This window comes from Ascidiella aspersa, chromosome 4 (assembly GCF_963924565.1).
Source record: "Ascidiella aspersa chromosome 4, kaAscAspe10.2, whole genome shotgun sequence".
In the NCBI taxonomy this organism is placed as follows: Eukaryota; Metazoa; Chordata; class Ascidiacea; order Phlebobranchia; family Ascidiidae; genus Ascidiella; species Ascidiella aspersa.
Genome location: NC_139450.1, coordinates 28,935,179 through 28,956,518, shown reverse-complemented (window position 1 = coordinate 28,956,518; position 21,340 = coordinate 28,935,179). Strand labels below are relative to the sequence as shown.

Below are 21,340 nucleotides of genomic sequence, written 5' to 3'. Positions count from 1 at the left end.
GCCTGTCAATTAAGGCCGAGTCGCCGCGCTGTTTTAAAGTGAAAATTGCTAACCGTTTTTTCAAAGTAATTTAGATTCTCAGTTAGTTTACGCTGATTTTTTATTCTGTTGTAAACGTGGCTTGTGATTTTAACTGAACGTTTTACTTGATCTAAACAGCTAAATTCCAATTGATTGTTTGAAAGGCAGCCTTGTTGACAGCTTGGACACTTGGCTGTCGTTTGTAATTGGTTAACAATAACTTTTAGTAAAATCATTCAGTATTGTTTGGTCCACAGCTATTTATGTTATTCATCATAATGTCTATTTAAATTACAAAAGAAGGTTTTCTCTATAATATTGTATCAATTTGCCATAAAAACCTTACCCACGTATTCACCTTAAACTTCGAAAAACATAGTTAACGGTTCTCTGAAGCGTTATTTATTTTATACAGCGAAATTTTAACTGAAACGCAGCGTTGTTGACAGTTTGGGCACTTGGCTGTCGATCAAAGTTAGTTAACAATAGCATTCAATAAAAAAAGTTCAATATTGTTTGGCCCACAGCTATTTGTGTTATACACCGTAATATCTTGTTAAATTATGAAAAAGATGGTGTTCTCTAAATTCTAAAAGATTGCATCAATTTGCTATAAAAACCTTACCCACGTATAAACCCTAAACTTAGCTTAGCTGCAAAATTATAGTTAACAATTTTCTGAGGCGTTATTTATGAGAATTAAATTGTTGTTTGTTTCCATCATTGCGTCAAACGAGGCCGTTAAAAGGCCCCAATCGATTATGACATCACACCTTATGCGCTCGGCAAACAATCAGCCGATTGTTACGTTTGCGCTGTCCCGAGCGCGCGTCCGCCATTTTGAATTTCGTGCGCGAGGAAACCTTGACAATATGAGTTTTCGTACGTTTTGTTTATTACGTAAGATTGGGCTAATTTGAAATCGCTTGTAGCCCTTGCAAATTGAAGTTAGATAACATCAAGAATGATTTAAAAGCCTTCTTGCTCGCTTTTTTTACGTTGGCAAATATGGAGGTGTGATGTTTAGAGGTACTCAAATTCGCATCCGAACTTTCAAAGTGTTGAAAAGCACAAGCCAATTGATTAAAAGTTGACAAACAGCAAATTCGAGGAGTTTGCAGAGGTATCATGAACCTTTTTAAAATCTCATTAGCGCCGACTAGCAAAACAATAATGACTTGTTTTTTTCGAAAAATTGCATTTGCAATATTTTATCGTAATTAATCGCAAATATAGGACCTGAACAAGTTTTAAACTTTCGTATTTGGAATTTTCCTAACTAGTTTTTACTTGGTAGCTCTTTATATAGTAGACCTTACGAACAATAGTTTGCTCCAATTGCCTCTATTGTCTTAAAAAAGTACCTATCGCCCATTAATTCAAAAGCAATCTACACACGTGCCAACCTTTTAATTCAAACGGTTCTAACGTTTGTTTGTTAATAGATAAATGCCAAGCTCTTTGTCTCTAATTAAAACCCACGTTTACTAGTCATCTTGAATACCTGCTAAAGTGTGCCAATTACTTTGTTATAATACATCCAGTGCTCAGGTAAAAAGCAATAAAAAGTAAAGCTTAAATTTACTTGCGTTAACGGGGCGAATGTGTACACAGCAACATATTGATTGCATTTGTGGTATGTCTGGGTCTGAAACGGTTCCCAATAAGAAAAATAACCATACAGCGTTCTACTATGATGAATGTCTCGATGCTTGCTTTAAAGGTTGTACAATATAGTTTAGTTGAGACAAAACCAAAGTGAAAAACGGCCATACCACGTTCTTGTTTTTCCCTGAGAAACAGAATTTTTCGCAACATTGTCGAAATCAAACCTCTTCAGGCATTTCGCTCGCCCCTGTTCGAAACTCTCTCTCTTGCGATTTTTTTCGGATGTTATTTTAACGAAAGTCAAGCGTGAAAAGCTGCCGTTCCAAATCCGCTTGCGAAAATTTCTCGCCAATCCATTCTTCCGGTTTTCCGCGACGACTGACAAGGGGGCCGCGTTATTTTTTGTCTCGCTATAATGACGTGTCAATGGCCTTTGTCTTGCGACGCGACGGACAGGGGCGACGACGGACCCTGCCGCCTCGTTCTAGAATTTCACGCCCGGCGCCAGAATAAACAAACAAGGGGGGGCCCATTGTGGACACCGTCTCCTCACTAAACCCGTTGCCAAAGTTTGTTGTTCACAAAAGTGTTAAAAAGTGATTTTTTTCGTAGGTTGCCGTTTGATCCGGTAACGTCGTAAGGTCGGCTTATAAACCTCGCAAGACTAAAGCGATAAACAGAGTGTTTCTGGTTATCTGCTGCTAGGCATATTTGAAGGAAAAAATATATAAAAGGGTGTATGTCTTTTGGGAATCCAAAACCATTGGCAGCAGGTTTCTGCTTTGTCGGTCACTGTTTCGCTGACGCGTATATAAACAATAAAACTCAAAGTTTAAAAACCCGAGAAAAAACAGAATTTATTATTACTTTGCTATGTATATGTATTTTACGTTTTTTATTTTATTTATGCGAGCCCACTTTGGAAAGCTGTGGGATTTGTTGAACCACATGGGGACCAGTTGAGCCACCGTTCCTAACCTGGTTAACAATAATTGCGAACGATGTTAAAACCAAGCCTTTCTAACAACATTTAAAACACCCTACTGTGAATAACAAACGTTCGAAGTCACGTCTATCTAAGTTGTTTGTAAACGTTTTTATTTTTGTTGAAAAAAAATCAGATAAACTTGCTAGAATACTAACCACTGTAATAGACATTGCCCACTGTAACGGAAAACTTGTTTATTTTATTTTTTTTGCTATTCTGCTAAATGTAATGTGTAATATGCTACATATTGTCGCGGTTTTCGTGATCAGCAAGAGATATTTACTTTTAAATATAGAGAAATTTGTCGATAATCACAAAAACCGCCAAACATTTGCCCATCAGTGTATGGCATTTGGCCAACAGCTTATCAAAATGTATAATATAAATCAATATCACTTAAAGGTAACAATAGCTGATGGCATACATTACATAGAGATTGCCAACCTAACTTTTGCACGATGCCATTTCAAACGTAAAATAATACATAAATATTTTATTCAAAAAACAGAAAATGTTATCCACACAACCGGTGATTGTACACGTAAGCTTGTTGATCGATAAATAACTGAAATCCTACTCGACATTGTCTTGTATTCCACCTAAAGGCTGCTAAGTGAAACAGGAAATACGCAAAACGTGTCTTAAGTCCTCTAAGTTTAATTTCAGGCTTAACAATTAACGCAAAGCAATTTATAAACGATACATTTGTATTGCACAACTTCTGTAAGTTTAATTTCAGGGCCATTTACATATTTTTGTTTTTGGCATCGATAATGTTAGAAAAACATTGTTTTCCTTCGACAAGGATTTAACACGTTTGTGCCATTCTTATGCAACACGAACAAGGTTAAGTGACACGGTATTTAGTAAAGGTTGCGAATTTGCAATGAGAAAGTACAACGAATTGCCTTATTTTGGCGAAAAATCGTTAACCAAATGACTTACAAGTCGTTTTCCATCACTCCAAATCCCTAAAAAATATTGCATGTAGCTCAAAACTGTTTTTATTATCATTCGCGCTTAAAGGGCAACTTAGCGATCCCTATATATATATGCGCAACGCACATCACATTAAATATTGACTTTTGTGTCGCCATATTGAGTAAACCCGTCGGCGCATACTTTGCAAATTGGGTTCGGGTCGCCAATGGCAAAATCGATTTGTGTTTATTTCCCACTTGAAACACGACTGTATACAAAGGGAAGTTGCGCCCACCATGTAAGCAAATAATTTGTCGAAACACGATATATACGCCGCGATTGCATTACCAAGAGCGTTCGCCGCACCCCGAAATGGTTTTAAATGAAGAAACAATGTATATGCTTTATTATTGGAATGTAGATATACATGCAACAAACTCAAACCTTTTTGATGTTGTCTGCTGAAATCGCTTTTTCATTTAACTTGCTGATCGTACGTTATTACCATTTTATCTTTCATTTTTGGTTGCAGGGCATCACGCCGCCACATTATTTCAAAAGTTTCGAATAGCATTAGGGAAAAATTAACTAGAATACTTCAAACAATTCCGTAGAATTTCAGTCCGTGGCTTTAGTAAAAAAAACGGATTTCATCTCATATGGCAAATTAATATATTCAAGGTAAATAACACCGAGAGTATTTGTGGTGTGTTTTCGGTTCTAACCGAGTAAAACTAAGCAAGCCATAGAACAAATATTGTTTAAAACCCTTGATTCTGAGCCACTGCCGCGTCCAATAGTAATTTAATAAGAAAATGGAATTTTGCCCTAGGCGCTACAGCAGGACGTAAAATATATATGGCTACTATAGGATGCAAAAATCTTCTCTATTTAACGATCACATTTTGTGTGACCTTGAATTTTTAATATACCTTCGACTGGCGGTGCCATGCACTGTTTTGCGCTTCGATATTGCCAGATTAATTTCGTGGCCAGTTGTGCTTCTAAGTTTAACTCAAAAAACCTTTGTGAATTTGTAGCAAATGCGCCAAAGAAGTAACCAAGGCAATAAAGTCCGTTCAACGTATGACTTTCTGGGCATTTATTTTAGATTAATTGACTTACAAGGTACATCAAGCCATAACGCTTTGTGTATTTAAATCAAGAGAGAAATGTATTTTAGGGCGATACCAGGGCACGAAAAAATATATAAAGATCCACCTATTTCAAAACAAACATATAAATCTTTGTGCATTTAGATTTCTGTTCGTCCGTTTTACCATGCTCTGTTTTTTTTTTGTCAATTTGATTGCAACAAGGCATTACGCAGTTCAAAATAGTTTCGAATAGCTTTCGTGTAAATTTAACAAGAAAGCGTCAAACAATTCCGTAGATTTTGTTTTCCTGATACATATAAATCCAATCTGACACTGTTTAAAGTACCTTTGATGTGTTTTGTCCAGGGTACCAACGCGGCCATTAACTGGCCCGCAGAAAAATTGAGAAAAAAATGGTCTTTAACGCTTCAGGCTTGCAGTGGGAGGACGTGCCCCAGAAAAAAATGTCGCGCGCGTTAAAAGCTTTTCACCTGCCTGCCCCCGACTTTTGTTGTCACACCAGCACGCTCGAAATATTTTCGGGCGCCATTTGTTGTCAAAGGATTAGCGCGCGCCGTGACAATTATCGCTCATCGGCCGCTCGCTTGACAATTGTTTGGCGCAATAATCCGTTAAACACCCGACGAGCATTATGACGAAATAACCAGCCCCAAACTCGCGCAATTTTCCTTTTTTATTGTTTCGCCTCATGAGCGCGACGTCCGGGGCGAGAGGCGCCAATTAGCATTCCGCGCGCATTCGACCGTGACCGAGTGGTTTTAAACGAATCGTATCGAAAAGATCATCGTCGGCTTCAAAAAAAACGCGCTCCAAGGTTTTTTTGGGGGGTGGGGGGGGATTTTTCTTGCCGTTATTTTAAATAGAGAAAAAAACAATTAACCCTCATTTTTGAGCGGGGATTTCGCGCGAGTCGCCGTTTCAAGGGTCGCGTCGCGACTCGGGGGCCTTTGGGGGCGAAAGTTTATCTCCGGCGCGATTCTCAAGGTCACGCGTACGACCTTTCGAATTCGGTCGCGCTCGGTTCCCAGGGTGTCGCCTTTCGCCGCAGAGTTGTGGGTACAAACTCACCCCCGGCGCCCCCCGTCCCAGGGGGCTGAGCGGGGACCCCTGACCCGGGGCGTAATTGCGCGCGGCGCGATTATGGCGCGGCGAGCGCGAAAATTGATTCGCGGGTCAGATAATGCGCTTTGTGACGACACATCGCTGGGCATTGTTACCGCCGCGCGCCGAAAAACAATGGCTCAGCTCTTTGCTCGATCGCTCGCTCGAAAGGTGGTTATAGTTAATTACGGCAAGTTTGTGTGGCGAAAAACAAATTTGATTGATGTGTTAGCGGTGATTTGGGCCATTTTTGTCGGTTTGTGTTTTACGATTCTCGGTAAAATATTTTGTTGTGTTTTTTAGCACGGACAAACGAACCTTCTTTTGGGGATTTTGCTGTAAGTAAACAATCACTCATTACTGTATATCAAACAATCACTGGGCATTTTTACACCGTGCGTCACATGTGTCGAATATTTTGCCCGGCGCTAAATAGTACGACAGAAATCATCAATTTGGTGATATCACCGCAATTTACCACAAACAATTGCGTTACCTAACCTTCCACTTTGCCGAAATCAAAGCCAAAACCGTTATTTTTCTTCTTCAAAAGAAAAAGTGTTCAAAAGAAGTTTATTTTTTTTTCTTCTTTCAAACGTCCGCACACGCCACGTAGAAAAAACAAGACAGAAAAAAAAACAGCGGCCGGCGTTGTCCGACTGAGCGCTCAATTTAGTCGTAAACGTCACAATTACCGCGCCGGCCCTAACGGCGCAACAACATTAGGATTTTTTAGAGTTTGCCCAAGTCGCCGTCCGTGCAAAAACGCGAGTCCAGAAAACGGAGCGAGGAAGGCCTAAATCGTCACGTCCCATTGATGATGCGTGAAATGGGTCTCTTAGTGTGGTGCGAGCTCTTGTGTAGGAAAACCATTTGTGCTTTGCCTTGTCTTGCGTCTAATGTGCTACACGAGAAAACAGCGAATTTTCAGTCGATTTTTGGGCGCGCGGATTATGACGCACTAGTTCGACGTGTATTCGGTTAGAAAAGAAAAAAAGCCTACTCTAGTCTAGTTAAAAGTGTCAGTGTTGTTTTGCATGGAAACCCTCTCGTCCTTTCTGCCTACTGGCTACGGTAAGGGTGATGGAGTCGAGCTAATTAATGTAGCTTTTCGCCGCTGCAAGAGCAATAAGCAGTTTGACTGACGTTACGTCATTTCTTTCAGGTGCTGGCGGAGGCTACGGCTATGGAGGTCACGCTTCGTTGAGCACAGGACACAATATGAATACGTCACCACAGGTGAGTTGTTTGTTCGTTAGTCAGAGGCATACTGGTGCTTGATATTGTACGAAATCTTATTTACATTTCAACTGTACAAAAAACGTAGGCCCATAGTTCCAATGTAATTCCTAAACTGTTTATTACATACATTACTTTGTCAAAGGTCTTTAACCGTAGCTTTATGGCAAACTTAATCATTCTTAATTTAAGGTCCGTGTACCCCTTGGGGGTCTCCGTGTACGCCACGGGGGTCCGTGTACCCCTTGAGGGCCGTGTACCCCTTAGGGATCTGTTTACCACTTGGGAGTCTGTGGACTATTGTTTGTGGTCAATGAGGGCTTAGTTAAAATATAAGCGTATTATTTAAAAATGAAATATTTTTAAATAGTTAGAGTTCAACAGAGAAAAACGCTTTGTTACTTTCTCCTTTGATGCTTTTGATATTTTATTTCAGTTTTATATTTGTTTGCCTGAAAACAGTAGGTTTCCTATGTCAACTTGTTTAGTGACTTCAATTTATGACGTCATCCCTTAAAAATTTTATGCTGACCCTGTCCATGCGAACCAAAAGTATTTTTCGGGATCCGCGTTAAAAAAAATTAAAGAACCCTGGAACTACGGCTTTTAGGTTTATCTTATTAACTTTAGATCTCGTTTTTAATACTATAAATACCAGGAACTAGACTTCCTCTTCAACTTTTAATTAATTAGGTATTACCGGACGACCTTTTCAGGTTGCACAATACCGAACATAAATCGCGTTTCTGTAAAGAACAAAACAAGCTCTTCATTATTCTGCTGTGGTGTTTCAGGAGGGCTACGGAGCTGCGAGCTACGCTCACTATTACAGCACCCAGGGCGGTTACTACGGCAACAACAGCGCGGCTGCCGTCATTTCGTCACCCATCACCTACCAGCTCCAAGAGCCCCCTCCAGGTAAGTTGTTAAAGTTGACGTCATACTCGAAATAGCTATGTGATGGCCATTACTGTATCTGTGAAACGAGAGGGGTTGGATTTGTAAAGTGATTCATTTTCTACCGTTTTGGATGACTTTATTACGCATTCTTCGCTACCACATGTTGGTTGAGTAAACAGTTTTTTTACCCGCTGTAAAATAAGGATAAACGAGGCTTTTATAATGTGAAATTGAAGTTTTATATGTTTTTTTTTCTAACTTAATAACCTGCTAGACCAGTTTTTGGGACTTGCAATAATGGCGGACCTCATCACACGATGGAACAATTGATTTACATACATATTACTGAACTGAAATGTCAAGACCTAAAGTTAGATAAAAAGATACATGTGTGTTTTATCTATTTTAAAGACCGTAACCTTTATTAACAATCACTTGGTACACAGTCGAGAACCTATTTTTTTAAAACATTGTGTTATTTTTGCCCGTTGTGACGTAACAGCGCTTTATTCGTGACAGAACATTCGGTGAGTAACGACACGATAAAGTACTCGGTGGACGACCTTGACCGCAGAAAGTCAAGCGGGAAGTCAAAGTCAAGAAATAATCGCAAGAACCCGTCGCCAGGCCCCGATTCACAACTGGATGTGAGTGTTAACAACACTTCAGTGTTGTAATGATTTAAGTCAGTGTTTCTTCGCCTTTTATGTCTAGCGACACCCCTCAGAAATAATAAATAGATTGCGGCACCCCCTCAAGATATTTCCGTAGATATAATTCACTAGAATGTCACAATAAACGGAACTGGAACAACACACATCAACTCTACATAATGTATAGGAAGTTATAATTGAATTTACTTCACTCTAATCTTTACAAAAAAGTTGTAAGAGATGAGCAAAAATCAGATTTTTAAGGATTCTCGAATATCTTTCGGCTCCCTTGAGCATTTTATATGACACCCCAGGGTGCCGCGGCACCCCGTTTGAGAACCACTGATTTAAGTTAATGTTAATGACTTGACTGAAGTGCACTTAAGTCACTGTTTGCGAATGACTTGACTGGAATCAAGTCTTTCGGACAAAATAACTTGAAATAAAGTTTTTTTGGACAAGGGTTAACTTGGACTTTGTCATTTAGTTAAACGACTTTGGTTAAAATTAAGTGTTTTCGTATAACAATGTTGTAAAAATTTGTTTAATTTTATCAACTTTTATACCTAAAACAAATTAGGCTACCTGCGTTTTTCTTATATTTTAGTTGAGTTATTGCTTTAGTCGAAAGAGCGTACAAATTTTATCAGTTTAGTGTTTTATTTATACATGAATTCACTTGCTTGAATAATGGCTTGGAGTGGGACTTGACTTGGTCAACTGATGACTTGGACTGGGATTTGACTTGGTCAACTGATGACTGGGACTTGACTTGGTCAACTGATGACTGGGACTTGACTTGACTTAATATTTATTATTTTGGACTTTGAATTACTTATATATCACTTTTTGTCACAAACAATGTTTTCCTTTACTGGGCTAGTGCGCTGAATGTATTTATTTTGCTTGTACAGTAGTACCAAGAAAAATAGCGTATCGCCATAAAGCATTAGTTATATGCAAAAGATATGGTTTTGGGTCATCGGAAGTCATGACACACATCTGGTTTCTCCAGTCTATGTTACACAGAACGTGCAATTTCCATGCCAAACAAATTTAACATGAAAAAAAGGTCTGCTTACACCATAGGGATTTTTATTCCGGGTTTATTAGGCCTGAATGTTCTAGGAGTGTTTGCGGTGTCAGTTATTTTCCTAGTTATTTCATGAAAAGGTTAAGCCGCTCATTTTATAACTAGTATTACATGTCTGCGTAAAACGTGCTACAATTACTCAAATGCAATCAGTTTTAGAAATTCATGACATTGTTTTAAACAATCCTACCAGTGTCCTTTACCTCAAAGTTGTTGAAACACAGAAATACATTCTGTAATGGCAGATAGTACACATATTTTTTGACTGCCACAAACGGAAATTGCAAAAAAACACTACGCTTTTTTGAACGTTAACCGGTAAAACAGCCGACGTTTTCAAACCGCGGAATATAGCGTGTGACAGTTATTGAAATCATTCGTTTCGCGTCTAAGGCAAGTATAGGAAGCGTTCCCGTTTCTCCAAAGCCCCCTCCCGTGTTTAATTGAATCGTTAAAAAAAATCGAACTGTCAAATCGAATATGTCTCGATTTTCAATTTGCGGATGCCCCGCCAATGTGTGCGACCGTCACAGCCGCAAAATTTGCGCAGAAATAAAATGCAACGTTAGCAGCTCGCAGAAAAATCCATTTCTACCTCTGGCCTTTTTATGTCTATATGTCATTGTTCATTAACCTGTGGGTAAATAACGTTTATAGGGCGGGTTTTGACAATGATACGAGATACTGTATTTCAACCTTAAGTAGAAAAAGTACTATCTAGCCTTTTTACAAAACCTAAATTATTGAATTTATTGAAGTTGTTTTTTTATTGGGGATAAGGACACAAAAAGGTTAAGAACCACTGGACTATACCCTAAAACTAAATAGGACGCCTTGCGTTTAAACGTAAAAAAATTCACAAGCTATTTATAGATGGTCGGCTTTAACTCGTAATTTCGGAAATAAAATTGCCCAACGAAAAGTTTACACAGTTTAGTCAAACTTTTTGCTTTTCATACGCACCTGTTTAAAAAAAAAACTTCAAACCGTGGAAGAACGATAAGTAAATGGCATACACATCGCATGTGGGTAAGAAAAGTGGGTCCATTTGGGGGTCAACGTTTCCAGTGAATTAAGCAGCAGCTTTTCGCTTCGTTTGCCAAAGCCAGTCAAACGGGCGACGAACAGCTGTCGATGAATGGCTAGTGTTTTCGAGGTGTAGAGTTCCTCTTGAGTGAGTTTTTGTATTAATGCCCATTACCCAACGATGCCACCCACACTCTATCCATTCTAAAGGCTTGTATACTCTGAGCAACCCGCAAAATTTGCCTATATAGTTTGTTTTGTCTTTTTTGGGCGACTGCCATGGTTTGGATGGGTTGTATTTTATAACATTGCCTAAGCCTAAGGCTTTAAAAATATGGTTTGCATAGTTCGGTTTGTGTTTTTAGACGACATCAAATGTTAACGGGGTTTCATTGTAAAATAGTGCCTTTTATGGAAAAACGGTTTCTATAGTGTGGCATACCTTTTATAGCAGTTGCTCTTGGTGTACAACAACTATTAAACCCAGCAGGTATAGCAGGTTGTGAGAATTTGTGTTTTATTTACAATTTTTTTTGTGTGTTTTATTTTTTTATGTTTTTATTTTTGTGTTATACTTTTTTAAAGTTGAATTCGAATTTTTTTTTTAAGTTAAATGAAAATATTTTTATTCAAAACACCACACATTACAATATACGCTTGAATAGATTCTTCTTGCGTCACCTGTAGCCTCTGCTATACTACGGATAAACGATTCCTAATATCCGTGTCAAGGTTGAAACATTAAAACTCGCACCGGTATAACCCTGAAAATAACAAGTGAGAAATATTTTACCAATCTTACCATTCATATTCAGTTTGTGCATTTTTGCAAAAGCGCCGTTTCCCAACCCGTTTTGCTACCGAGCGAAGCTTAGAGAGCTCTGTTCCTTGTTTACATTACGTATGACGACATAACGACTTCGGTGACGTAACAAAGGCTGAACTCCGTCACGGGGCGTTTCACAGTTTTGGCCGCGAGGCATTTCTACCGTTTTTGGTATTTTTTTACCCCCTGTAAACTGTTTATTGTTTCGTTTTTTCGACAGCGCGTCTTTGTCTGGGACCTCGACGAAACAATCATCATTTTCCATTCCCTTCTGACGTCATCGTACGCCCAGCGCTACGGAAAAGTGAGTTCTTGTACTTTTTTGTTTGCAGCAAGGCGCTGCTTCGCACGGCAAACTTTGTTTATGTATTTTGCGATGGAAATTGTTTTCTGGCCTTCAAACAAGTGTTTACATTCCGTGCGCTTTTTTTAGCCGTAAAAAATCAATGTTTATTTGATAGAATTTTTGTTGTTGTCAGCGATCAAAGCCACACAGCGAACGCAACCGAAAATAAAATAATACTAATTTTTTATATTTAAAGTCTTGATCTCCAACATTTTAACATCTGAAATGTTTATTTCACTTCATAAGTTTCAGAGACATTTTCAGAACGAATTTAATAAGCGATAATTGAGCTAAAAATACTTTGAACAAAATTTACAAGCTGAGCAATAAAACTTTAAATTTATTTAAAATAACAGCAAAAATACCTTGAGCGATATTTAAAAGCTGGGCAAACAACTTTAAACAAAAACGATAATTAGAATTTCAGCGAAAATACTTGTAAAGATGTTCTAGGCTATAACCAATAAAACGTTAAACGATATTAAGAGATAGACACATATATGTGTTTATTACCAACTCTGATCTAGCCCCTCGGAAGCCCCTCGCTGTTAAACGATATTGCATCGTTTTTTGGGGGTTTTAGCATTGGGTGAGTGGGGAGGGGGGTATAGAAGAGGGTGGGAAATCGCCGTCGCGGTAAAATCGTCTCAAGTCGTCTTCTGAGCGCCGACGCCGACCGCTTGGCTACTGTTGGCGCGAGAAAAGCAGCGAAAAAGTAATCTATTAGCAAACGTCCGAGCCTCTGTGCCTTGTTAGCGTTTAGCGGAATGCCACGCCACTTTAATGGCGGCCATGCGCGACCACTGGGGGCGCTCCCATGAAGGGAGGCTGGGGGGGAGGGCAGGCAGGGGGTGATCACGTGACCGCTTAATTTCCTGTTTCGACTTTCGCGCGACCGAGACAAACGGCCGATTGTTAAATCACAAGCGCCGCTGATGCTTTCGTATCTGCGAGGGGAATTGGTGGGGTGCTACTTGTTTGGGGTGAAGGGGGTTCCTGGGTATTTCTCGCGCCCCCCTTTCTCGCGTTCTGTTTATGTTTTGGCTCGCTTTGTCGGAGGGAAAGTGTAGTGCGTCTCGCCCGACCTACTGTGTCGCGTCAAAGCCAAAAATGGTTATCCTTGATTTCGATTTTTCGATGTTAATCGGTCAACCGCTCTCTTTCGTCCTTAATTAGACTTTAAATTTAAATTGTACTTTTAATAAATACAGAAAGCTTTAAACCCAAACCGGTTTAGAGGAAAATTTAGCAAAAACAGCGTAGGGCATCGTGTAACACATAGTTAAGATTATGAACATCTCTTTTGGTATAAATAAAATACACAGCACAAAATCTTTGTCCTCAAAAATATTTTGTAAACTTGTAAGATGAAAATTTTTATTAAAAAATGCATTCTTCTTTCAGCCAAATTGCCCGGAATAGTTTTTTTTAAATGACGCAAAAGTCACACCTGTTGATTAGGGCTATCCCATTTTAAAACTGTACAACTTTTTAACGCTACAAAAAATAGTTCTACTTAAACTCTACGATAAGGTTATAGCAAAACACACAACCCGCAAAAAACAATTCTGACATTTAAGGTGCACCTAACAGTCCCCCAGCCCCCATAAATAGTTGCACGATTGTAAATCACCGTTTCCCGATCGCCCTGACGTCGCAGTGTTTTGTAAGCGGCGAAAGAGAACGAAAGCGTCGAAAAAATCTCTCCATTCTAAAAGCTGAAACAAAAGTCCGTCCAAACAATTGCAGCCCGAACCAGCAGTAGCATCATCATCAGGGGGCAGAAATCCGACCCCCCATTTTACGACCCCTCGTCCCGATGGCGCATCATTAAGTGCTTTCCCCATTTTCGGGGGTCGTGAATCATCTGTCGGACCCACTTAGCGGCCCCCGGTCGTCACGTGACCGACAGCGACTGTAACAGAAGGTTGATAGTTTCGCGCTGCCCACTGACGCGTGACGCCGCGCTGACAGGCCCCGGGACGGCTTTGATTAATTTGGGGCTTTGCCCCCGGGAGCTTAAAAACGCCGATTCCTTTAAACTCACTTTGACGGCCCCAGGATTTTCCCAGGGTCCCACTGACCGATGCACACGGGAGCCGGCTAATTTTGTTTGCCCTTTTATCGCCCGGCGTTTAAAAGGATTTTTCTCACAGCGTTATCGCGCTTTTTTGTGTCCTTCTTTGGACAGCGTGGTTTGTTTCTAGATTTTTGTTACAAAGTGTCCTTTTATTGGTATCAGCAATAAAACGTAGTAAAATTGGCGCAAAAATTATAAATTATTTTTATTTAACCGTATACGAAGACTGGACATCGGGCAATATTTTGAAGTTGGATCACACTTGTAATTTTACGCCGATAATAAACTGTAAAAGAAGAACTCAATCTATTTAATTTAACACAAAGTTGCAGTATACCAAGTAAAAAGAGATTTTTGCCTAGACTGTTTTTTGAAAAAAAATGGTCTCCAGATTAAGACTCGGTCATCGTTCAACATTATTTTAGGGCATAACCCCGAAAGACAGCAAAAACTTTCCTGCATTTTACTGTGGGCGGAGAATTTTTGTGTTAATGCCATATTGGGAAGCGCACCGCTTAGCTTGGTATTTATATGTGAAAAGTGGTTCTTTCCTAAACGCAGCTCCAACATCCAGGTATCATTTCACCAGTAAAATTGGCGCAAAAATTATAAATTATTTTTATTTAAGCGTATACGAAGACTGGGCAATATCTTTAAGTTGTAATTTTACACTTGTAATTTTATGCAGACAATAAACTGTAAAAGAAGAACTCAATCTATTTAATTTAACACAAAGTTGCAGTATACCAAATAAAAAGAGATTTTTGCCTTGACTGTTTTTTAAAAAAAAAACGGTCTGCAGATTAAGACTCGGTCATCGTTCAACATTATTTTAAGGCATAGCTCCGAAAGGTCGCTAAAACTTTCCTGCATTTTACTGTGGGCGGAGAATTTTTGTGTTAATGCCATATTGGGAAGCGCACCGCTTAACTTGGAATTTATATGTGAAAAGTGGTTCTTTCCTAAACGCAACTACGGCATCCTGGTTTCATTTTACAATGGTGCCCAGCGAACAGCTACGGCGCGTTAATCTCCGAGAAAAGAAAAGAAAATAAAAATATAGAAAACGTCTCGCTGCCTGGCGAGCGTTTTAAAACGTTTCAAAGAAAAGAACGTAGAGTTTCTTTCGCTAGGGGCTATATACGACGACTAGTTTCCTGTTTCCAATTCATTTTTAAAAGTCGCAACCAGGCCCTTGTTGCGTCACAGAGACTCCGGGACCGTGAATAATTCATCGCCCTCGGGCGCCAGCAGTGTCGGGTTTCGCTTTTTAATGTCGACTTTTTTATGTTTTTGTTGCAGGACGCCTCGACTACTTGCGCCTTGGGCCTCAGAATGGAAGAGCTAATTTTCAACTTGGCTGACACGCACCTATTTTTCAACGACCTGGAGGTAGAATCAGAATTTTCGTTGGAATAACAGAATCTGCCTGAAATCCGAATTTAGTAGCCAAATACTCTTTTAACATCCAAACAAACTGGTTTTCGCTTTTTTAAGTTCTATACTTGGTTTAATCTTCACCTGGAGGTAGAAAAATAAAGGAGTGCTTTGCTGGCCTTTGGGAGTAGAACTTATATTTAAGGGCGATAAAAACACATTTCGCGCAAAACTAATGTAGCCAGTTCAAGTTTTTACCCCTTTTTTAATTAAGGAAAAAAATATTACTAAGCTACATTTGTTTTCTAAATTTCGTTTTTCAGTTCACATGTATCATTTTATAGGATTCACTGGCCTATATAAACGATAGCAAAGGGGTGCATGTAGGTTCCGTATCAAATGAATAGTGTTTTTCTTGCTAAAAGTTACATAACATTAACCTTCGTTGGAGATATAACAAAAACAGGTTATTACGGTTATAGTTACCATATTATAATTTATCTTATTCTTGAAAATTCATCTGAAGCTTTATTTTGGGCCCCCATACTGTTTATTACATCACCACTGTGAAATAACCTGAAAATAACAGAAAAGGCGCGATAACTTTCCTGTGCGATAAAGCACTATTACTAGTTTACTCAAATCTCTTCCTTAGTGTTTTATTCGTTAGTTTATAATACTTGTAAGGCACTAAATATTTTTGTTCGCGTCATGTCGCCATTTATTTCCCAAACACGGCAGTATCGTGTGTTTGCAAGAGTGTATAATCTCCATTTTGTTTTGGGCATATCACGAATCAGCGAGTCCGTTTGTTAACTTTCATAGCTTCAATACAGGAGTGCGACCAAGTGCACATCGACGACGTTTCGTCGGACGACAACGGCCAGGACCTGTCCACGTACAATTTCGCCACCGACGGTTTCCGATCCACTTCCGGCAACGTATGTATGGCCACTGGAGTGCGCGGCGGAGTCGACTGGATGCGAAAGCTGGCCTTCCGCTATAGAAGGTGGGGAATCTCCGTCGTACTAGGCGTGGGGGGATTTCAGGGGTGTTTTATGAACTTTGAATGTAATGACACTCTCGGTGGCCCACCATTTTATCGTTTTATAATTAGAGTATCGAAAGAACTAAATCGGGCGGCTGGTGTTTTTAACTTCGATTGAAGAATACTTAGATCTAATAAGAATATCAAAGCCCATACAGAAGAAGGTAGCATTTTAAACTATTCGAATAACTGTATATTCGTTTTTAATATTTTCAACATGTTACCTAGTTCTGTATGGGCTTCAATACTCTTATTACGTCTTACTACAACCTCCAACCATTATGATCGAAAATACTCAGACCGGTTTACTGCTGTGAGGCTAAACCTTTTTAAAAACTTTTACCTCAGATACCCGATGAACGTAAACAAGTTGTTTTATTAAGGTTCCCTTCGAGAAAACATTCTCAAATCTGCCTATAGGGCTGCCTAACTATAAACGGGTCAATAATTACCAAAGTGTCACATTAACTTGCCTACGAATGGTGTAATAAGGTGTGTTGATAAAATCCTCTTTACGTGGAATGGAAAACGAACCCGTGTGTTTAGAAAAAGACATTGTCCTAGTGCTAGTAAACTAAGTAAAACAACCTTCTGCAATCAAATACACAAATAAAATCCAATAAAGATGTTTTGTTTAACCGAAAATTTTACACCTGGCGTAACATTCGTCATTTTTTTCTGCAGAATCAAGGAGATCTATGAGCGCTATTCCAACAACGTTCAAGCTCTGCTGCCCTCCCATGGACGTGACGCCTGGATGCAGCTGACCTCTGACCTCGAAACGGTCACCGACAACTGGCTCACGCTGGCCATGAAGTCCCTTCAAATTATCCACAGAAGGTGACTTTTAAAATTTAAAACAACTAAGCATTTACCTTATACTTTCGTATACTTACCCACCAACGCAAACTAAAGGTTAAAATGTTGACCTGCCTTGCGCAGTTTTTTTTTCTTTTTTTTTTTACCGGGGCAAAGTTTATTACAACAAAACAGAAAGACGGACGAGAATAAAAAATAGCACCTATCAAGAAGCGACAGGTTGGGCTAAAGGCCAGCCAACTTAACTTTATGAATTGCGAGATTTTCTGAATTTAAAGCACAGATATACTCAGAGTGTTTTACAGACTTGATCATAAAAACAAACACGGAAAGCGTCGGTAATGTCTTTGCATACTTAGAACGGTATATAACGAAGCGCGCACATAACAGTAAGCAATTCAACAAATCATTGTCAACACCAGTTCCATACAGGAGAGTTACAGGGTCGTTTTGCAATGAAATTAAAAGTTTTGAAGAAATCCAAGATGTTATTTCTTCCCAATAGCTTTCAATATGAAGACAGTAATAAAATACGTGCGAAATAGTTTCAGGGGCATTTCGACAGAAAACACATTGGTCGGAGTCAGTTTTCCCAAAGGAGTGTAATGCTTGGTTTGTTACGCCTTGCGCAGTTTTAACTCGGGCCCTACCTTCGTGGCGGCACCTGTTCCCTAGTGGAGACAGGTTGTCAGAGGACTGGGCTCAACCTCTTTCTTGGCCAATGGAAAGAATCGAGCCACAACCCTTACCTACTTTCGGTACATTTTCTTACTTTCTCTTAGTTAAGTTCCCCATTGGTGGACAAAAAATCTTACATCATTTTCCAACCACTAGGAATGAATTTTTTCAGAATTATTCAACACAGTTAAATAGTCCAGGAATGGCGAACACTGACACTCGGGCCACGAAGTAACCCATTACACATTTTTCCTGGTTCACTTGTCTATTTAGATTCTAGAAATACCTAATTACAGTCAAACACTTCGGGAAATATTAAATGTTTCACCAAATCTTTGTTATTTGAAATTCGTGCGAACACCAACCATATAGACCCAATAAACAACCAAGCAACCCCCAAAAAACAATCATTTATTTCGTCGACAGGCCGAACTGCGTGAACGTGCTGGCCACCACGACGCAGCTGGTGCCAGCTCTCGCCAAGCTCTTTCTGTACGGCCTAGGCGAGGTGTTTAACATCGAGAACGTCTACAGCGCTACGAAGATAGGCAAGGAAAGCTGCTTTGAACGGATTATCCAGCGGTTCGGACGAAACGTCACTTACGTGGCGGTTGGAGATGGACGGGACGAGGAACAGGCCGCCAAAGTTGTAAGTTCTTGCCTTTCTACTCAGTTGCAGCTGTTTTTTAGTATGGAATAAACCGCGAATGTTGTTAGCGGTGTTGTAAACCGTTATTTTGAAATGACTTTAGTCCCAGTCAAGTCATTCGTAAAATAACTTAAGTCCAAGTCAAGTCCCAGTCAAAGTCATCGGTTGAAGTCAAGCCCTTGTCACAAAAATAAAACTATAAAAATTGGCAAAATCCTCCGATTATAAGGAATAACTTAAGTAAAAAATAACATAAACGCAACATACAACAACCAAATTGTTAAATTAAGACAAATAACCTGATTTTATAAATAATTGCTTAATGAAAACAATTTATTTTAACTCGAGTCATTTGCCCAAAAGACTCAAGTCAAGTCAAGTAATTTGAAAACGGTGACTTACGTGCACTTAAGTCAAGTCATTGAGTTGAGTCATTAAAACACTGGTTGTTTGTATGGATTGGATGGCCACTAAGTGTTGTCCCGACACACTTATTAGGCGCCCTTAAAACAAGTGTGCTGATTGCGCTGTGATACTAAAATGTGCTCAGCGTTATATTTGCAAATTCCCATAAATATTTGCAACCATCTGTTTTTGTGTATAGTTGAAGCCATTTTTGGAGTTAAATTGACTTTGGCGACCGTTAAGAAAATTTGTGGGATCGCAAAAAGCAATTCTGAGGGACTAACTTCTACATATCTGCTGTAGTTACAGAATTAGGATATATATTGGGCGTTTAAAAATTAAAGAGAACGTTTCTATCTTTCGAAAAACTTAAAAAAAAACTTTTGTAACTTATATGCATATAGGGGGTTGAAAAGTGCTCTGAATTGGCTACTAAAAATTCTTCTTGCGAAAAAGTTTAGACATTTTGGGGGTGCCATTGTATTTGGTCCAAGTATATCGCTAAAAAGTGTCGCGCCTGACAAGCCTTATCACCCGAATAACTTTACATATTTATCCACCTAAATCGCCAATTTTAGGATTTACGTAGGTCACCTATATGAACTCGGTCGCTACAGAATCCCGAAACTTCCTCTTTTGTCAGACTGGAAGCCTGTATGTAGCCTGGTCCTAGACGATTTGCCACCGAAGAATGCACTGCAACGGGCAATGCCAAGGTTACACGATCACGTTTTAGTGCGCGAGACAAGGCCCCACTTCTTCAGTCGCTTTCTAACGGCAAGGCCTGAGAAACTAAGCCCGGTTAACGATGTAACACAAGCCAGGCCCACTTAGGCTGGCAACGACGCCTGAAATATTTCGACAGCGCCTAAGTTTCAAGTTTAACCATTTTTTTGCTTTTTCTTCCTCAGCATAATATGCCATTCTGGCGCATCTCCTCACATTCGGACCTGATGGCACTGCACCACGCCCTCGAACAAGACTATCTCTGAACGAGCACGTCACGCTTTCGTTACGTCACCCCGACCCGCCGTTACGTGCATGACGTAACGTCTTTCGTTTTTTTCCGGACGACGCAAAGTGACATTGTGATCTCACACCGATATCGTGCAATTTCAATTAAGGAATGGAGATTAAAAAGGCTGGCGTTTTTTGGGACGGACATCAACTTTGCTTTTTATTTTAAACTATACCTGAAATTTTTAATCCCCGAATTAATTATTCAAATACATTTCCATTTTTTATCGATTGTCCACAAGAATCTATGTCACAATGACGTCACAGTATGACATCGCGTCACAAAGGAACCCATGACGCGGCACAGCAATGCTCTTTTCTTTGAGCATGACAATTCGTTGCCATATTTTATTCGTTTCGTTTCCGCATTTGTTACTTTTTTTGCCAATTTGCCAGCAGTGTTACGTCACAATCTAGCACATTGGCGCGTTTTTTTTGTGGTGAAATAAAGCTGTTGTATAAACGAGGAGCTGCTGTCAGACCGAAAAACACACGAGGTTAGCCTTTGAAAGAGTTTTAATCTATGAGAGTTGGTAATTCACACCGTCGGCCCAGCTGACTCTGCCTATTGTGACCAAACAATCACCTGGCTGTACTGCTCTGGTTACTTGGGGTTCGCAAATATTCTCAAGTGGCAACTGTTTTCATTCCTTTCCTGGATTTCCGAGGTGTGGAATTTCTTTACCCGGAACTGGAATCTAATATATATTCCTGCATTTGGGGCACCATGTGTATTGCTACGATACCGATGACTTTTAGGTTTATTATATTCAAAGAATAAGGAACACACCGCTAATTTACCAAAATACATAGTAGACATGAGTTGTCATACGTCCGGAGTTTTCCGGACTTGTCCGGAATTTTTAATGTTACACTTTGTATAAGTGAGATTTTTTTAGGAAATTTAAAATAAGTAGAAATATTGGAATAAGACGCTTGGTGTTTATTAAATTATAGAAATATACAAAAAAATAGTGCATTAATAATACCTCTACAGGTGATTATTTAACCTGTCATAAATGTGTCCTGGATTTTGCCTTTGTTAATGTGAACCCTATAGTAGACAAATGTCCATAGGTCTGTGAATATAGTATGGGTGGGACAAAGTAACAAATTCCTGCACAAAAACAATAATAAATTGTTCTACTATATCAGGATTTTCCAACACTTGTCAAAAATTTCGGTATTAAGATTATTGCCTGGGGATTGGTTTAGTTCAGGGATGGCGAACCACTGACCCGCATGTCATGAAGTGACCCACCATAGATTTTTAATGACCCACTTGTCTCTCTAGAAATACCGAAAGTTATCAAACTTTTTCATGAAAATATAAATGTAAAAAACAATTCTTCGTTAGATAGAACTATACTGTTTAAATTAGGTAAGGCCCCCGTTATGTCGTTATATTTTTCATAAATATAAGAGGT

General features: G+C 39.4%; 1 protein-coding gene across 3 annotated transcripts in view; it reads left to right on the top strand.

Moving 5' to 3' along the window:
• Window positions 1-20,371, top strand: part of LOC146157346 (protein phosphatase EYA1-like) — a 33,494-nt gene extending 13,123 nt beyond the window's left edge. For all 3 annotated transcript variants that reach the window (XM_083388557.1, XM_083388556.1, XM_083388559.1), the window contains 9 exons: window positions 6,923-6,996; window positions 7,791-7,914; window positions 8,416-8,543; window positions 11,715-11,798; window positions 15,223-15,312; window positions 16,134-16,306; window positions 17,030-17,185; window positions 18,269-18,491; window positions 19,808-20,371. In XM_083388557.1, coding sequence (XP_083244683.1) covers window positions 6,923-6,996; window positions 7,791-7,914; window positions 8,416-8,543; window positions 11,715-11,798; window positions 15,223-15,312; window positions 16,134-16,306; window positions 17,030-17,185; window positions 18,269-18,491; window positions 19,808-19,888 — 1,133 coding nt within the window. In that variant the 3' untranslated portion in view covers window positions 19,889-20,371. The remainder of the gene's footprint in view (window positions 1-6,922; window positions 6,997-7,790; window positions 7,915-8,415; window positions 8,544-11,714; window positions 11,799-15,222; window positions 15,313-16,133; window positions 16,307-17,029; window positions 17,186-18,268; window positions 18,492-19,807) is intronic.
• The last annotated feature ends 969 nt before the right edge of the window (window positions 20,372-21,340 follow it).